Source organism: Mastigoproctus giganteus, chromosome 7 (assembly GCF_048544385.1).
Source record: "Mastigoproctus giganteus isolate SK-2022 chromosome 7, ASM4854438v1, whole genome shotgun sequence".
In the NCBI taxonomy this organism is placed as follows: domain Eukaryota; kingdom Metazoa; phylum Arthropoda; class Arachnida; order Uropygi; family Thelyphonidae; genus Mastigoproctus; species Mastigoproctus giganteus.
Genome location: NC_143581.1, coordinates 53,801,845 through 53,820,445, shown reverse-complemented (window position 1 = coordinate 53,820,445; position 18,601 = coordinate 53,801,845). Strand labels below are relative to the sequence as shown.

The 18,601-nt window shown below is 34.6% G+C and overlaps 1 protein-coding gene across 1 annotated transcript in view; it reads left to right on the top strand.

The window, feature by feature from the left end:
- galla-2 (MIP18 family protein galla-2) overlaps positions 1–18,601 on the top strand; it is a 39,230-nt gene that overhangs the window by 5,080 nt on the left and 15,549 nt on the right. The window contains exon 3 of the mRNA XM_090376899.1: positions 4,073–4,198. Within this exon, the coding sequence (XP_090233025.1) occupies positions 4,073–4,198 (126 nt within the window). The remainder of the gene's footprint in view (positions 1–4,072; positions 4,199–18,601) is intronic.

Sequence of the window (18,601 nt, the reverse complement as noted above, 5' to 3'; positions counted from 1 at the left end):
TGGGACTGATGTCTGGGGAATTTGGAGGCCAGGGCAATACCTGGAAGTCTTCCTCATGTTCCACGAACCAGTCTCGAACAATCCAGGCAGTGTGGCATGGCGCACTGTCCTGCTGAAAGATAGCACCACCAGAGGAGAAGACCATTGCCATGAAAGGGTGTATCTGGTCAGCAATGATGTTTAGGTAGGTGGTAGACGTTGGAGTGCCTGGCACATGGATGACTGGATCCAAGGTATCCCAGCAGAACATTGCCCAAAGCATGACACTGGCTTGTTTTCGTCCCATGGTGCATCCAGGTGCCATCACTTCCCCAGGTAAACGGCGCACACATAACCGGGCCATCCACATGGTGCAACAGAAACGTGATTCATCAGGCCAGACGACCTTCTTCCAATCACTCAACATCCAGTTTCGATGCTCGTGTGCCCATTGTAGGCGCTGTCACCGGTGAACTGTGATTAGCATGTGCACTCGGAGAGACCTGCGGCTAGGCAGCCCCATTTTCAGCAGGGTTCGATGTACTGTGTTGTGACACATTACTCTCATCACCAGCATTCCAATTACTGGCAAGTTGCACCACAGTCATCCTTCTGTTGCCATGTACCATCCAGAAGAGCCTTCACTCACCTCGAGCATAGATGAGCCGTGGTCGTCCAACACCTTGCCGGCAGTTCATGGGCTTTCCCTCCTCGGACCACTTTCGGTAGGTACTAACCAAGGCTGACCAGGAGCATCCCACCAGCCGTGCTGTTTGGGACATGCTCTGACCCAGTCGTCTGGCCATTACAATTTGGCCTTTGTCAAACTCGCTTAAGTCTGCTGTCTTTCCCATCCGAAGAAGAAGAGTAACACTGATTAATGGAGATCAGTATCGAGTGTTTTTTATACCGTGTCCTCACTTGCCGTAGTTCACCTGCAGTTGCTTCGATTTGCATAATGACTCGCTGGTCACAATGTTTTGGCTCACTGGTGTATAATTACACATGCATACGAGTGTCTGTCCATAAGTAAAGCTTGTTGGATGACAGAAATTTTTGCAATTTAGTTAGCATCATAAAGATTTATACATTGCTAGTGTAGATATTAAGACATAAATTATTCGTTCTAGTATAGATCTGATGTTTTGAACAATCAATCTGATGTCCAATTCTGCCAATGATCAGTGATATAGTTTCTTTTCAAGCGAGGAGAAATTCAGCTATACAGATTTGTGACCAGCCAAGGAGCAGAAGACTGAAGTCTGTATACATCAAAGAAAACATTTTTAGATTTTGACAAAATGATTCAGAAGACAGGACAAATAACCATATATGCAATGATGCAAGCCCTAGGGTATTCAGAGTGAAGTGTGTTACCTATTTTAGACACATTAGAAATAAAAAAAATATGCTGCAAATTGGTATCCAATCGGTTAACAAGAGAAATAAAATTCTTGAAGCCTGTTGCAGGAATGCAATAACTTTCAAGAAGATTTTTTTAAATGTCTGATAATAGGTGATGAGACCTGGATGTTCCATTTTGACTCTTATTCTAAATCCTTGTCTATGGAATGGACACATCCATCAGCAGCAGCGAAGGAAACACCTCAGATTGTCTGCTAGATCATCACAACAATTATGGCCACAGTATTTTGGGACAGAAGGCCCAGTTTCGGTTGATTTTTTTTTTTAGAGAAAGGTCAGATAATAAATAAAGAAACATATTGCTAAACATTTGATAAGCTTAATGGGTCTATGAAGCAAAAAAAGAGAGGCTCTAACAAGACACCAAATCACATTACACCACAATAATATCAAGCCACATGCTGCCCATATGACTCAGATGAAAATTGCAGACCAAAGATAGAGAGTTTTGTCTCATCTTGCACATAGTCTGTACTCGGCTCTCTGATTTTTTTCTCTCTGAACATGTGTAGAGACATCTTCATGGAGAACACCCTTTAAGTGATGAGGCAATGAGACAGGCTGGCTTCAAGAGCAGGATCCATCCTTTCACCACAGTGCATATGTGAGTTGGAAATATTGATAACAAAAATATATTGATAAACAAGGTGGACATCTTGCATTTAATTTATGGCATGGGGAAGATTGTTAGAAGATCATAGGATCATCTCTTGCTATTCTTGAGCCAAAATTAATGAATTGTTGATAATCAGCATGGGAAACTCAAGTTTCCAGTCTTGCAGCTCTTACATGGAGTATTAAGCTGACATAACACATTTCATTTGTTATGTTTGTAAACTACATTGATAAAGCAACTTTTTCATCCATTTATATTTGATCAGGGAACAAATGAATAAATATTTAAAGATTATTCATTCTTGATAGCATTATACGATTTCTGGACATCCAGCCACAGCCAGGTCCATCAACTTCCATTTCCTCTATATACAATGTTTGTAAGTGGAGTGTTTGTAACTTAGAGACCCTGCAATTTATCATTTCTTGTGTTTTTTTCACTTTATGTTATATCAACGTGCTGATAATACATAATTTAGCATATGTAGGGGAAAATTTTATCAGGTAAAGAATTTAAAAAGCTTTTAATTTTGACAGAGTTTAATTATTAGTGGACCAAAGCATGGGTTTGGCATTGGAGAACACTGCATCGGGTAGCTATGGCAAAATTTAACAGCAGTATCATCGTACTGTACACAACTGCTGAAAATCACCAAGTTGAACATTGGTGTGTATGATATTAAAAGGCAGAAAGATACAAAGGTTGTTTCATTATTGAAATATGTACTAAAAGGTTGTTTCATAATGAAAAATGTAATCAACTGCACCTAACAGTTTTTACATTTTTTATTATTTTATATAATAAAATAATATTGATAAAATGAATACATCAAAATTTTTCAGTTATGTGAGACTTAGTGTATTTAGATCTGCAGTTTTGAACCAGGAGTTCATATGCCCTCGGGGAGGGAGCTGAAGCCTCACTAGAGAATACACAAAAAATAATGACAATATCTAAAAATTACGACAGTAATAAATAATGACAATATCTAAAAATTATATGAAACAAAGTTGTATATAAGTAACTTAAACAGTGATATTAGCATTAGAGGCATATGATGCAAGAAAGCAAGCTTATACAGCATCAGCCAAAAAAAAAAAAAAACTTCCCATTTTACCCATCTGTTTGCTTCAAAAGTTTGTCCAGTTCTTCCTTGAATTTATTTAAGCTATCAACTTCCGCCGCCACCGATGAAAGTTTGCTCCAGCAATTTGGCAAAAAGCATATTTCTGCACATCTATTCTACAACTGTCTTTCCTCAATTTGAATTTATGCCCCTCAGGTGCTTAATCTGAGCAAGAGGAAGAATCCCATCAGCATTGAGCTGGCTCAAACCATTCAAGACCTTATACACCTCCATCAGATCATCTTGCAGATGCTTAATCTCCAGATGCTGTAATTTGCAGAACTTAAGCCTTTCTTGGTAAGAGCAACCCTTTGTTCCCCCTCACCAGTCTCATTGCCCTTCTCTGTACTTGTTCCAGCAGCTCTATATCCTTCCTAAAATGTGAGGCCTCCAGACCTGTATAAAGTACTCAAGGTGTGGCCTGACCATTGCCTTATACAAGGGCTTCATATTTGTGACATGAAGTAAATTTTTCCTTATGTGTTACAAATTTCAGCTACATTAGACTTTGTACTCAGTATATCTACCAAAAAAAAAGGTTGGGGACTGTTCTTTTAGATATACATCCAGTAATCTGGAATATATGATAGCCTGGCATTGCTGCAGTCCCATGGATGTCTATTGTATATCGTTACTGCATGTGTTCCCTCCATCACCAGCCTTTCCACAATGAGCAGTCTGCTGACCGGACTGGTTATCCGTCTGGTTTTTCATTTTAATTTGAAATTTTGTTTGTAATTTCAAATTAATATGAAACAAGTGCATTAATACCTGATTTGGTGCACTATAAATATATCATTTTTAACGTTATTACATCAAATCATTTAATTTACTTTTCTGTACTTATAACATTATTAGATTAGATTTTTTAAACACTTTTACATAATATTTTTAATTTTCTCTAAACTGTATTATAATCTCTTAAGGTTGATGATGATGCCAATGAAATAACTGTACACTTCACTCCAACTATACCCCATTGCAGCATGGCTACTTTAATTGGTCTAGCAATTCAAGTAAAACTTCTTCGGGCCCTCCCCAGTAGGTTTAAGGTGAGTTGTTGAAATATTTTGGTGTTCACTGTTCTCAGATTAGTCTTATTTATAATACATTTACCACAAAAATATTCTTATATTCTGAAATAAATAGGAACACTTATAAATCCTTTTGAAAAACTAATTATTTTAAAAATGGTTTGTCACTGACAGTTGAAAGATGTTATTTCAAATTCAGTGAAATTCCAGCATCAGATGGTCTGGAAAATTTAATAATCCAACATCTAAATGAATCAGCTTTGTGGTGCAATATGTACCTCCCTGTTCCTTCCCCTTCTTACCAAAGTTAGTCTGTTGTCTACCACTGTAGCTTTGATACAACACTCTTTTATAAGTACAAGAAGTTAAATGGGTTGTACTTCAAAAGTTTATTTCCGAGTGGTTGTTAGGAACTCAATATATTTTCACCATGTAAACACTGTTATTAATGGTGGTTAGGTCCCCAAGCTAATTCACACAAGCAGAGCCACACCAACCCGGAGGTGCAAGTGGTGTGGCAATGACAAAGGGGCAGTAAAGACCAATATTCTGTAAACACTGAAAGAGATGGCAAAGACTAAGAAGATTAAAAGTTCAATGGATCGAAGAATGTATTTTGCGTATTTTTTATTAAGAGATAATGAATTTTAAATAAAAAAAATTTTTTTTTTTTTTTTTTTTTTTTCAACATTTCTCAGATGTCTGATGGAAGGAAATGACTCTCTGGTTATGAATACAGAAAAAGAAAAAAAATTGAAAAGCGACCAAATAAAAAAGCAATAAGTTAAATTACCAGGTTTCTGGACATCCAGCCACAGCCAGATCCATCAACTTCCATTTCCTCTAGCTTTACTACTATTGATGAAGAAACTGAAACACCTGAATTATCACCTGTCCAGGATGTTCACATTCAAATTCAGCAAGAAACACTAGGTGTAAGTGGAGCAAATTCAGATGAAGAGGAAAGTGAAGATCACAACAGTAGTATACAAGATCAACTAATTTCACTCAGTGATCCCAGTAAATGGCCACAATTTTTAAATAATAAAATAAGAATGATGTTAGTTGAAAACAAACCAGATCAGTTAAAAAAAATTGATTTTCCAAAGGATAAAAATAATAATAGAAGAAATTTTTCTATTGAATATTACACTAAAAAATTACAAAATGGTGAATCACTTTCACATAAGTGGTTACTATATTCGATTTTGCAAAATGCTGTCTTTTGTTATAATTGTAAATTATTTTTAAATAGTACTATTACAGTTCCACTTGTAAATGGTGGATTCAAAGATTGGCAACATTTAACAAGACATTTGAATATTCATGAAAAAAGCAATATGCATGCTGAATGCACTAACAAATTAATTAATTTGCATAAAAACTTAGAATTACAAAATACAGTAGACACACATAATCAAAGTCTGATAAATCTAGAAAAAATAAATGGCAATCAGTATTAAAGTGAATTCCTCTTCGCATTCAGTATTTGGCAAAACAAAATTTGGCTTTAAGGGGTACTAATTCAAAATTATTTGATAACAATAATGGAAACTTTTTTGCAATTAATACAAATGATTGCCAAATTTGATTCCACTTTATCGGAGCACATGTAACTTATTCAGATTGATAAACTTCACATGTCACATTATTTAGGAGACAAAATTCAAAATAATATTTTAAATATAATAGGAAATAGTATAAGGACAAAAATTTTAGATAAGTTACAGAAAGCTAAATATTATTCTTTGATTTTAGATAGTACGCCTAATGCCAGTCATCAGGAACAATTTTAAGATTTGTAATTTATAATGATGAAACACAAAAAATTTAAATTAGGGAACATTTTTTTAGGTTTCTGTGAAATTGAAAATACTACTGGTAGTGGGCTAACTACGTTCATTTTAGAATTTTTGGAAAAATATAACATTTATGTCTGAAATATGCTAGGGCAAGGCTACAACAATGGGCGCCTCCGTAGCCAGGTGGGAAGGAGCAGCAGTGCGTAGTACACGCTTCTTGATTAGACCGGGGTTCGAGCCCGTCACCACCAAATACGGAGGATGCGGAAAGGTCAAGGGAATGACCACCGCATATTCCTGGAGCAATATGGCCTTAGTTGCTAATGCTCCTAAAAAACCAAATAAGAATAAGCTACAACAACGGAGCCAGCATGAAAGGAAAACATAATGGTCTTCAGGAAAAAAATTTAGATATAAACCCCCAAGCCTTTTGCTTGCGCTGCACATATTTTTAATTTAGTGGTGAATGATGTGGCAAAAATATCTTTTGAGACAATTGATTTTTTTGGAATTATACAGGAACTTTATAATTTTTTTGTAGTTGTACTAGCTACAGCCAAAGCAAGACAAGTTAAATTTATATAATGTTTTGTTATTGTTTTATTATTATTTACATTTTTATTTATTGTCTCCAGCCAAAGCAAAATAAATGTATTTTCATTTTTTTAAATATTATTTTTAACATATTTACTTCATGTATCATAATATATGTTATTTTGTGTTTAAAAAATAAAATTATATATTATTTTGAAAATATATTTTTTTAAATTCCCAAAAAAAAATTTATAATAGAAAAATGACCGTGGAAGGGTAGGGTCATCAATAAGAAGTTTGCACCAGGGCAGCTATATAACCTGGTGCAGCCCTGCACACAAGCATTTTTAACCCATAAAAAAAAGTTAAAAATTGTAGAAACAATACTTGCAATATTAATAATTAAACAAAAAACAAAAATTAAATAAGAAATGTATTATATCGCATCATTACTTATTTATTACAGTCCAGCTCTTTATAGTGACCTGCTCAGGGAAATAAGAAAAATGGTCATTATATCATGAATATTATACTTGTATATCGATAGTTCATATAATTAGCAAAAGAAAAAAAGTTTGAACATTTAATATAATTCTACTAATACAATGCAGTATAATCTAATTCGGAATATTCAATTTTTTTACTAGTAATATAATTTACTAGTAATATTTTTTAACAAGAAAATGAAAATTGTACATTTTGCAATAATTGTGCAGCTTAGTAAGATTAATTTATCAAATAAGTATGTACAGACGTACTGTACATACATATCAAGGCCTAACCATAGACAGGGGAATTGGTTTCAGTAGCAGAGCACGTTTTAAAAGAGAATTATGAAGGCACATAATAGTGGCTGATTCACTTTCACAGTTAGGCTGTGCTTTAAAAAAGCAATGTACAAGTTCTAATCCTTTATACGCATCTTCAACAAAACTTCTTGCTCAACCACAGTTGGTTCCTCTTCATCACTACAAATTTAAGGTTCCACCATATCTGCAACAAGTTCCTTTTCATTCTTACATATCCTGAAACATGCAGTATCTGCATCCACTTCATCATAGTCTTCAAAACATGTTTCCCTGCTAAGTTTAGGTGATGATACACATCCTCAAAAATTTCTTCACTATTGTCAGACTACTCTTCACAATTGATATAGTAAGAAGCATGCAAACCGTGATTCATTGCATCATTAAAGGTGATCAGTGCTTTTTTTGGGACGGTACGGTGTACCGGCACCTTTATTAACATTGACATGTGACATTTGGATGCAACATACTTTGAAATTTGTAATGTTCCATAAATTTTTTTCACATTTACCTATTCAAATAAGCTTAAAATTATTTAACTAAATTTGCATTTTTTACTGTCTATTGTTAAGATATTGTCTATATAAAACTGTATAACCATTTTTATAATTCTAAATCACTCAGTCAGACCTCTGTTTAGTGAAGTCCTTTTATAGCGAATTATTTTGAATTCCCCTTGGAAGTTACATTTAAAATAGTTTCCATTGAGTGAAGAAAATTTTCTTATAGCGAACGGATTAGGAGAGTATTAACTCGGTATGCACTGTTCGCATTTCTGGCCTTCGAATTAAGAGAGCTAAAGGGATTACCATTCTACAACTTAGTAGTACCTAGTAAACCTATCTGACTACCTGTCCCACATACGGAGAAGTCGCACTAGTCAAGAGTGAGCAGATCAAGGTGTATTCCCAATGGGCTCTGGCCCACCTTCTACTGCAGTGGTGTCCAACCTTTTCCCGTACAGGGGCCCTATTAAAAAAAATTCAAAGTTAGATTTCTTTAGTGTGTTACATTTTCCATATCTTGTTGCATGTAAAAGTAAAATTGAAAATATTCGAAAATTTTATTAAGTACAATACACAATTACATTTACTGAACTTCCTTACTGAATTTTAAAATGCTGTTTTAGTTCACTTTCCTCGTGGGTTGGACACCACTGTGAATCAACTGTAAACGCCCCATTCGAGAATTAGAAAAGTGATTTTCTTTTACCCCGACAAATAATCATCTGTTGTTTCTCGGAAGTGCGTTAGTTTAAAAAAAAAATTCAAATTTAAGAACTAGTGACAAATCTAATGACGAGAAAAGGAAAACGAGGACAACAATGGTATTAATCCTTCTAAAAACATGAATTGTTGTCATTTGGTGAAAATGAAGTTAGAAAATTGTCAATTAGGTTACAGTTAAATGAAAGAGATGAAATTCGTGGATACCTAATTGATAAGAAGGTTTCGGAAGAATTGAAGTATTTGAAGAACGCTCTGAGTATGATACCAATTTCATCGAGTGAATATGAACGAGGATTTTCACAAATGAATCTGATCGTGTCCAACCAGCACTTCGTTGACGACAAAAACAGTTCCTTCACTAATGTTTCTTAAAACTGTAGGCCCACTGCTGACCCGCTTCAATTCAGCAAAATATGTCAGTTCGTGGCTGCTTCGGAAACTTCATTCAGCAACCGACACACAAAGAGGAAGAAAAGAAGTCGGCATAGGGTGTTACATGAGAACTTAATAAAAATTTGGAATATTCTACAAAAGCTTTATTATGAAATTATTTTTACTTATGTTATTATTTTTTACTTATTTTACTCACATTTTACTTATTTTTTTATATACTTGAATAATAAATTTATGCTTAATAAACTGTGTTAATATACTTAATTTGTTGTTCTTATTCTAAAAACATTACTACTAAAGTAACAATATCAGGAAAAAAAAAATTTTAGAGTACTTTTCATATCCTTTTAATTTTCAATTTTTGCTGATAGCAAAGAATGAGTACTGGCACCTATTTTTTTACAAAAAAACCACTGAAGGTGATAATCCATCATGTCTGAAGCAATTGGTGATCAGTTTTTCATCCACTTCATCCCATGCTTAAACACAGATTGCCTGCAGCATGTCAATTTTCCATTGTGTTTTGCTTTCAAGACTTAGCACAGTTTTGTTTAATAGCATTCTTTGAAAATTTCCCCTTAAAGTACTGGATTACACCTTGATCAAGTGGTTGAAGAACTGATGTCATAATAGGAGCAGATATCAAACAGTGATTGTACAGAGGCTTTCACCTGGGCAATAAGGAGTATAGTTATCCACAAAGAGCAGAATTTTTCTATTTTCCCTGCTTATCTTGTAATCTAAGTCTCTGATCTATTCTTTTAGATTTTTGATGACATCCAAATCTATTGGTTTGCTTGATACATAGTCAGCAATATCTCTTCAAATCTTTAAAGCATTAGGGCTTCTGTGGGCTTTCCCAGTGATTAAGAGAGGAATTCTCTCTCTTATTCAATTCTTATTCCATTAAGCAATTCTTATTCCATTTCTTTGTAGCTTCAATGTCAAGAGCATTTTCACCACACACTTTTTTGAAAGACAATCTTAGATTTCTGGAATCATCCATCAGAATACTTTAAATCCCCATTGTTTAAATATAAGATTGATATCATACCTTTATTGTAGGAAATCTTGACCCGACGCTCACATCAAACTAATCCAATTACAATTAATGTAATATAAAATCTTTAAGTATTAAAATCTTTTAAAACCGCAAACATATCCCTATTGAAGGATTGTAGAATTATATGATATTATATAAAAAACTAAGCTTGTCTTCAATTCACATAGTCTGCCAGCTGCCACCAAGGAAGAGCCAAGTACAGCCGATGCACATCAACTTACCCCAAACTAAATCAATTAGCATTGATAGACCAGAAAGAGAAGACAATTGTCAAACTGTGTTAAAACTATATTAAATTAAAACCGTATTAAAATATTCTAAGGTTGAACTTCTTTTCATTCTTCACATTTTTTACGTTGACACGTTTTACGTTTTCTCTCTGACTTAGTCATTTTATAATACCTATTTTTGCTCATTCTTTCGAACAACATGAACAACCATTTATATGATTTGGTTCAGGAATATATTAGAATTACATTAAAATACGAGGCACAGAAATTACATATTAGGTTTCTCAAATATTGTTTAAAGTCTAATTTAATCCCCAAATTCACAAGGGTTTCCCTCAAACAAAAGATAGTAGGCATACGGAAATTAGCTTTTAAAGTATCTCGACAAATAGTCAAGATGACATTAGATGGCAGATTTCTTAGTAAGAAAAAATACTTTAATCAACTGCAAAACCTCCGAAATAAAGTTAAAAGATATTTGCATTATAGTGATTGGAATTTCTTAAAATCTGTTATTGAAATTAGAAAACGAGCATTAGAAAAAGAAATAAATACTAGACACATAAACAAAATACAACATCTAATTATGACAAGGAATAGATTTGTTGTTCGAACGGAGAGTAATACACAATCTTATAGTATTGAAAATATGACATATAATGTAGGGGTGGTAGGTATTAGTCATATTACACAACATGAGGCAACGCATTTAGTTACACCTTACAGTGATATTATTTCGAATGAGACAGATACACAGGAAAATAATATGAACCTTGGTGTTGTAAATTTATCCACATATAATTTTTCCACTGTTCAAATAAATCTTTTAAGAAAAGGACTTAATTATAATCTGCCACCCACACGACTTCCAAAAAAACAAATAGTAGTTGAATTTGAATACGGTTTAAGGAACACTAAAAATAAGGAGGGATTAATACAGCTGATAAATAATGTTATAAATAATTCTAACGATCCTAATATACCCAAATTATCAAAACAAGAAAGAATCAGATTACAAAACTTAAAGAAAAACGATAATATTGTAATACAAAAAGCGGATAAAGGGGACACGGTGGTTGTCTTAAATATTATTATTATTAGCTATATGGTGCAAGGAAGCCTGAGGCTTATGCTGCACCAGCCAAAAAAAAATTTCTGAATTACCCTGAGAGAGAGAGAAGAAGGGAATTAGAAAAAGAATGATGATATCCAGCTCGGGAATAAGGAGGATTACATTGAGAAATCGAAGAGCATCATATCCAATAATTCCACCTATCGATTGGAAAATAGAAGTATGTTCGATAACTTGATTAAACAGTTCAATAATACTTTAGTGGAATATAGAAGAAAAGATTATATTACAATGGCGACATTAAAGAATCTTAAAGCAAGAACTAACAATGTATCAACCTTTGTTAAGACCTTTGGACAAGTTACATAAAATGGGTTATCCAATTAGACCGATCGTTTCCTACAAAATTCGGCTTTTGCGTCTTTAGCGTCTTATTTATATGAAATCATAAAACTGTTACGTATTACATTAAAATTTAGCATAAAAAATTCCGATTCTCTTTTTAATACATTAAAAGATATAAAGTTAGATAATGATGATAGGTTGTTTTCCCTTGATGTTGTCTCACTGTATACTAATGTAGATGTTAAATATTCGCTCGACACATTATGGGATTTGATCAATAGTAATGCAATAATGTTAAATAAAACCAAGTTACCTATAGCCGAAATATTAACTTAATCAGATTTCTTTTAGAGGCTAATTATATTGACTTTCAATTGGATATTTACAGACAAATTTTTGGCCTTCCCATGGGGCTTAGTCTGAGTGGTTTAATAGCTGAAAGTTATCTCAATACTATTGAACAATTACACTTAAATCCATATATTCCCAGGTTAACATTTTATGGTAGGTATTTAGATGATATCCTTGTTATTTCACATGAAAACAACTTAAATAATCTTGAGTTATTTTAATAATATACACACAAAGACTTCAATTCACTTTGGAATAAGAAAAATCAGGTGAGAACTCGATAAACTTTCTTAACTCTACATTAAGAAGGGTTAATGATAACATATACTTTAAAATATATCGGAAACCTACTAATACAGGAAAATTTTTACATTATTCGAGTTACTACCCTTTTATGTATAAAAGGAGTATCATTTTCAACCAATTTCACAATGTGTATAGATATAGTTCTACACAAGAAACCCTTAATGACGAACTCGGGGAACTTACAACAAGATATTTAAACAGGGGATGTACACTGGGTATAATTAGGAACATTCAACGACAGGCAAAACTAAAATCCGAATCGGTTCCAGTGATTAAAAACTCCACACAAATATTTTATTAAAATTCCTTATGTACAACAATGGTATGAGCAATTTATTAACATTTTTAAAAATACAGAATTCAAAATAGTTGCACAACCGATAAGTAAACTCCAGACAATATTGAGGGCAAGGAAACCAAACTCTGTCTCTAACATGGAGCAAACCAATATTGTCTATAACATTGCTTGTGGGGAGTGCAACTCCTTTTACATCGGTTCTACCCAAAATTATATTTCGATACGTTTACAACAACACAAGGCATCTGTGAGGGCGAAAAGGACAGGTGCATCTGAACTTTCCTTTCACGCCATTCAGGAGAACCACGTTTTTCTGTTTAATGAAGCTAAAGTAATTAATTCACAGAAAGAATACATAAAACTGTTAATAGCTGAAATACTTGAAATGAAATTAAACTGTTGTTCTATAAATGTATGGAGACCATATACTGTTTCGGACTCGTGGAACTTCACGCGCATGTGTGAATAGTATGATTCACATTGGTTAACAGTAATAATCTTGTCGCGATGCGCCTATTTCAAAATATAAGAGAGTGGATATTGAAGAAGTTCAACCTTAGAATATTTTAATACGGTTTTAATTTAATATAGTTTTAACACAGTTTGACAATTGTCTTCTCTTTCTGGTCTTTCAATGCTAATGGGTTTAGTTTGGGGTAAGTTGATGTGCATCGGCTGCACTTGGCTCTTCCTTGGTGGCAGCTGGCAGACTATGTGAATTGAAGACAAGCTTAGTTTTTTATATAATATCATATAATTCAACAATCCTTCAATAGGGATACGTTCGTGGTTTTAAAAGATTTTAATACTTAAAGATTTTATATTACATTAATCAGATTAGTTTGATGTGAGTGTCGGGTCAAGATTTCCTACAATAAAGGTATGATATCGATGTTTATATTTAAACAAGATTACTTAAAGTAGGAAAAACTGAGCTTCATTGCTCTTACATTTTGAAATTTTAAATCCCCAATATTCATTTGATGCAGAAACAATTTCATTCAGTCCTAGTTTTTAAAAGATTTCCATATAATAAAGATTTGCATGCATCATCATTGATCATTCCAAGAGTACCTTTTCAAGATCCAGATGCTTCACTTTTTTTCCTTGATCCTATCCATTGGAGCAGATTTCTCTAGAATTTCAATCTTTTTTTCAATCTTAGAATGCATGTCATTATCTACAGCTTATAAAATCTTAATTTTTCCTGTGATTGGCGAATCTACCTGCTCCTCCCACTCTCTCCATGTACACTGTATAATGAAAATTAACTTTCTAGTCAAAGTTAATTTTGTCAATGAGTGATTCATTACAGTCATATAAGTTCTCATTAGCTTCAATAAATTAGTTTCTTACATTTTTAAATGCAAATATTGTAATAAAAAAAAAGTAAAAAACAAGATAGAGTGGCAAAATTTTTTGTGTTGCTATAGATAATTCATGTCTTTTAAGATCATTATAATGTAAACTATCATTAGGTTTGTGGGAAATCAACTGGGACTTACCACACCAGTTTTTGTATAATGTGCCAGGGCATTAAAATGAGGTTTGCTATAAAGGGCTCCAACTGTATTATTATTTTTTTGGAAAGATGGAAAATTGAGTGATGCAGCTTCTTTGTATATATGTTTTTACTGAATGCCCTAAACTTTTTTGAAAATAAAAATTAATAGAAACCTAAATGACAAAGAAGGAATACTATGGATTGGAGATTTAAATAGCAGAGGGTAGGAAATGACAACTACTTATACAGAGGCAATTATGGAAAATTTGGAAAGAAAGATAAATTCAGCATAAAAGATGGCCAGAGGTCCATGGTAGGAGCAAATAGAAACCAGAAAAACATAATTGTCTAAATTGTTATGAAAAAGGATCTTAGACAAGTCATATAGAGCAGTGGTCTCAAACTGGCGGCCCACGGGCCACATCCGGCCCCCGAAGCAATTTTACACGGCCCGCGAATACATTTCAATTATGTATTTGTTGTAAATACGGTGCTTATAATTTTAGAGACATAGAGATATGGACTGAGCTTATGTGCACAAATGCTACTGAAGGAAAAAGAGATAGAATGAATAGGTTGGGGCTTTGTCTTTGTCGCTGTATGCTTGTATGCCAGGCCACATGACTGGGGTAAGGTGGGAGAACTTCCCACGTCGGTACAATCAGTAAATTTAGTTCGGCAGCCGACAGTTGGTGGCGCTTCAGTATTGTGGTGTTTCCGATTTTTTCTATTGAGTTGGTACTTCTGATATATATTTTCCTTGAGTCAGTCACTAGTTGGTTAGCTGGATGCACAGCTGCGCAGTTCATATTGCTATATAGATGGAGACAAACTAACGTATGGCCTGTCAGCTGCTTTCAGATCGTGCATTCGGCCCGCATGCAATTTGAGTTTGAGACCACTGATATAGAGGATGTGGGCTTGGACATGACAATCATCTGATATTGCACTAATTAAAAATGATAATACCAAATATAGAGGTGTTAAAATTAATAAAAACTGTAAAACTTTCAGATTTCTAATGACAATTAAATATAGAAAGTTGTTTGAGCACCTTCTTGCTCAAACTTTAAGTGGCATCTGTAATGCTCATGTGACTTTAGATGAAAATGGCAAAAATTTAAGAAAACTTTGTAGAAGCTGCAGAAGAAAACATGTGAGAGCAGAAGGTCTCTAAAGGAAATTCAGAACACCAGGAACCCAAGAAGTTAAATAGGCAGTCAGAGACAAAGAAATAATATTATAAGAAATTTTTTGCAAATAAAATTAATAAATCGCTATTGGAATAATAAGAATAAGAGGAATAAGATAGATGTGAAAGAGGTTAAAACAAAATCTTAGAAAGATTTTGGAAAGGATATGGAAAACAAGTACCAAAAAAAATTGGAAAAATGGTTTGGGCATTTAGTTGCAAATCTCAAAACAGGGGAAAATTCTTAGTAAAATAAAATCAAAAATAATAAGAGTACAGTTAAAGCTGGAAAGAAGTATGAACTAAATACTCCAATGATTTGTTAAATGAAGGAGCTGAAGAAGAAAAGATTGAAATGGGAGAAATCTTCAATACTGTTTCTGTTATTGAGAGAAAAGGTTATGGAAAGGTAGACATATATATGAAATGATACCTAAAATGCTGAAAGCTGGCAGGAAAATAGTATCGTGGGGGTTGCATTACATCATCCAGAAGCCATTTTCTGAAGAATAAGTTACAGAAAATTGGTATGATATACGAGGGGGTATCAAAGAGTTCGTACCCTGACCTAGATAAAACGTCAGTAGGAAGATGCCATTTTTAACATAAGTTGTCTACGTATTCAATAACTGATATGTGAAATTTCATTCCCATAGGTGATCATACACCAGAGGTGGAGCCCAGAATCTGAGGACAATTATGGTTGACAAAGTGGAGTATCAAACAGTGATCAAGTTCCTGCATTTGCAGGGCAAGAAAACTCAGGAAATTGATGAAGGAATGAAAGCTGTGTATGGGCAGAATTGTCCATCCTATGACACTGTAAAAAAATGGAAACAGGGGAGTTCCAGTGTGGTCGTACAAGTGTCTTTGACGAGCTAAGAGAAGGAAGGCCATCAACATCCACAGACAGTGAGACAGTTGCAAAGGTTGAGCAGCTGGTGTGTAATGACAGATGTAGGACAATTCATTTCATTACTGACAGTGGGAATTAGTTATGGGTCTGCTCACATCATTTTACATGACCATCTGCACATGTCTAAGGTCTTCGCACGATGAGTTCCAAGATTGCTGACGCCTTTGCAGAAGCAATATCGAATGCAGCGTTCTCGCCAAGTGTTGGATTTGTGTAATACGGATGTTGAGAACTTTTTTGATCAGTTGGTGACAAATGATGAATGCTGGGTGTACCAGTATGATCTGGAGACTAAAGACATATCAAAGCAGTGGAAGCATACCTTCTCCCCACCTCCAAAAAAATCAAAGACCACTCCATCTGCAAAGAAGGTGATGTCCATGTTTTTGGACAGAAAAGGGGCTATCCTGACAGATTACCTACCTTGGTTTTTCCACACTTACTGGAGAATACTACAGAAATGTTTTGAAAAGTTACACGATACTTTGAAGGATAATAGGCGTGGAACGTTAACCAAAGGTGTCTGTCTTCTGTCAGACAATGCACCGGCTCACACGGCCATTGCCACCACCAACTTGGTTGCCCAGTGTGGCTTCGAACTACTGCAGCACATACCCTATTCTCCTGACCTAGCACCGACAGACTTCTTGTTTCGAGAAATGAAGAAATCATTGCATGGACACCGCTTTGATTTGTCTCAGGAAGTCATCAATGAAGTGGAATCAGGGTTTCAAGCAAAAAGTGCAGACTTCTGTGATCAAGGCATTAAACAACTGATCCATAGATGGGAGAAATGTGTTACTATACCCGAAGAGTACTTAGAAACGGATTAAAGTTCCTGTGAAGTTTCACCTTTCTAGGGCTATTATTTCTAAGGGTACGAACTTTTTGATACCCCTTCTATTTATATTAATATACTATACCATCTCAATGAGCAAAACATTAATTGCACCAGTATACAGCATGTACTACTGCTTGACCTGCACATGCCATTTATTGATGTACATTTAGTACACTGTTACTTGGGACAGACCATAGGAGTAGTTTTAATAAGAAGAAGATCTCAGCATATGGAAAGTTCAGTGAAGGTTTGACATGTTGCAATCCATCTTCCTAAAACATCTTGATATGCTTAATTGGATTCAGGTTCAAAGATTTGGCTGGCTGCTCTGCATGAAGAATATCTTCACTCTGAAGGAGTTCTTTGGCCTGCTGAACCCTAAGTGGAAGAGCATTATTTCTCATAAAAATTAATTCAGGACCTGTGGCATTCCTGAAAGGCTTCATATAGGGATCAACAATTTTTTTTTACCTATACCATTGAGAAGTCTAAGTATCTCCTCTATAGATGTAAAATTTGGCATGACTGTTCATCATGGTGCCTCCCCAAACTTCACATGGAAAATAAGGAAAACATCAAATATGGAAAGGCAGCAGGCACAGGAGGAATTTATACCCAAAATGCGGAAAGTTGGTGCAACCACCACCTGTCATACCACCACAGTATTGGTTCCCTTTCCCTGATATTTGAGAAAATAAGAGCATGCTCCATGTTCTCTCCAGATGTGACCACATCAAGAATCAGTTTCAAGGCTTGAGTCATCTATAAAGAGAACACTAACCCATTGGTCAACTCTGGATATTCAAAAGAGAGGAAGCAGTATTGGCACGACTCAGAATTGTACACACTCATCGTACACATCTCTTCCTGCTGTTGGGAGAAAACGCACGTCAGTGTTCATCCTGTCAGATGCAATTTACGGTCCGTCATTTTCTGGTTGATTGTCCCTTACATTCAACTAACCACTCAAACACTTTCAAATCTCTCTCCACATTGAACATCTCTTATGATTTATCTCACTCCATAGGAAATGAAGCAAACATAGAAGAACTTTTGATGTTCCTGAAACATATTGACCTGTACAGGAGAATATAATTTAACATCTATAACTATATGTTGCCTGTAAATAAACAGGAACAGACACAATTTGGCCTCAGTAGCCCTTGTGTCATTAAGCTCTATACCAACAACAACAACTCCAGATATTGTTGATTGTTCCCTGCACCAATCAGATAGGTTCATCTGTGGGATGGGGTGATGGTAATGCAAGCCACAGGCCATCTCATGTAAAGTACCTTTTTCTCTGAAGCCTTTAATACACATATATATCACACATATATATATTTTTTTCTACAATTTGCCTTGAAACTCATTCCTCTGGCTGCTGTGAGCTCACAGAGAGACAGAGTTAGAATGAGACTAAGTAGTGGTCATTCTGAGATGTTATATCTGCTGTCCAGATTTGAGCTTACCATTGATATACCATTCCTTTTTATGTTGTCACCATAACCTTGAAATTATCATTGTTGACACATTTCT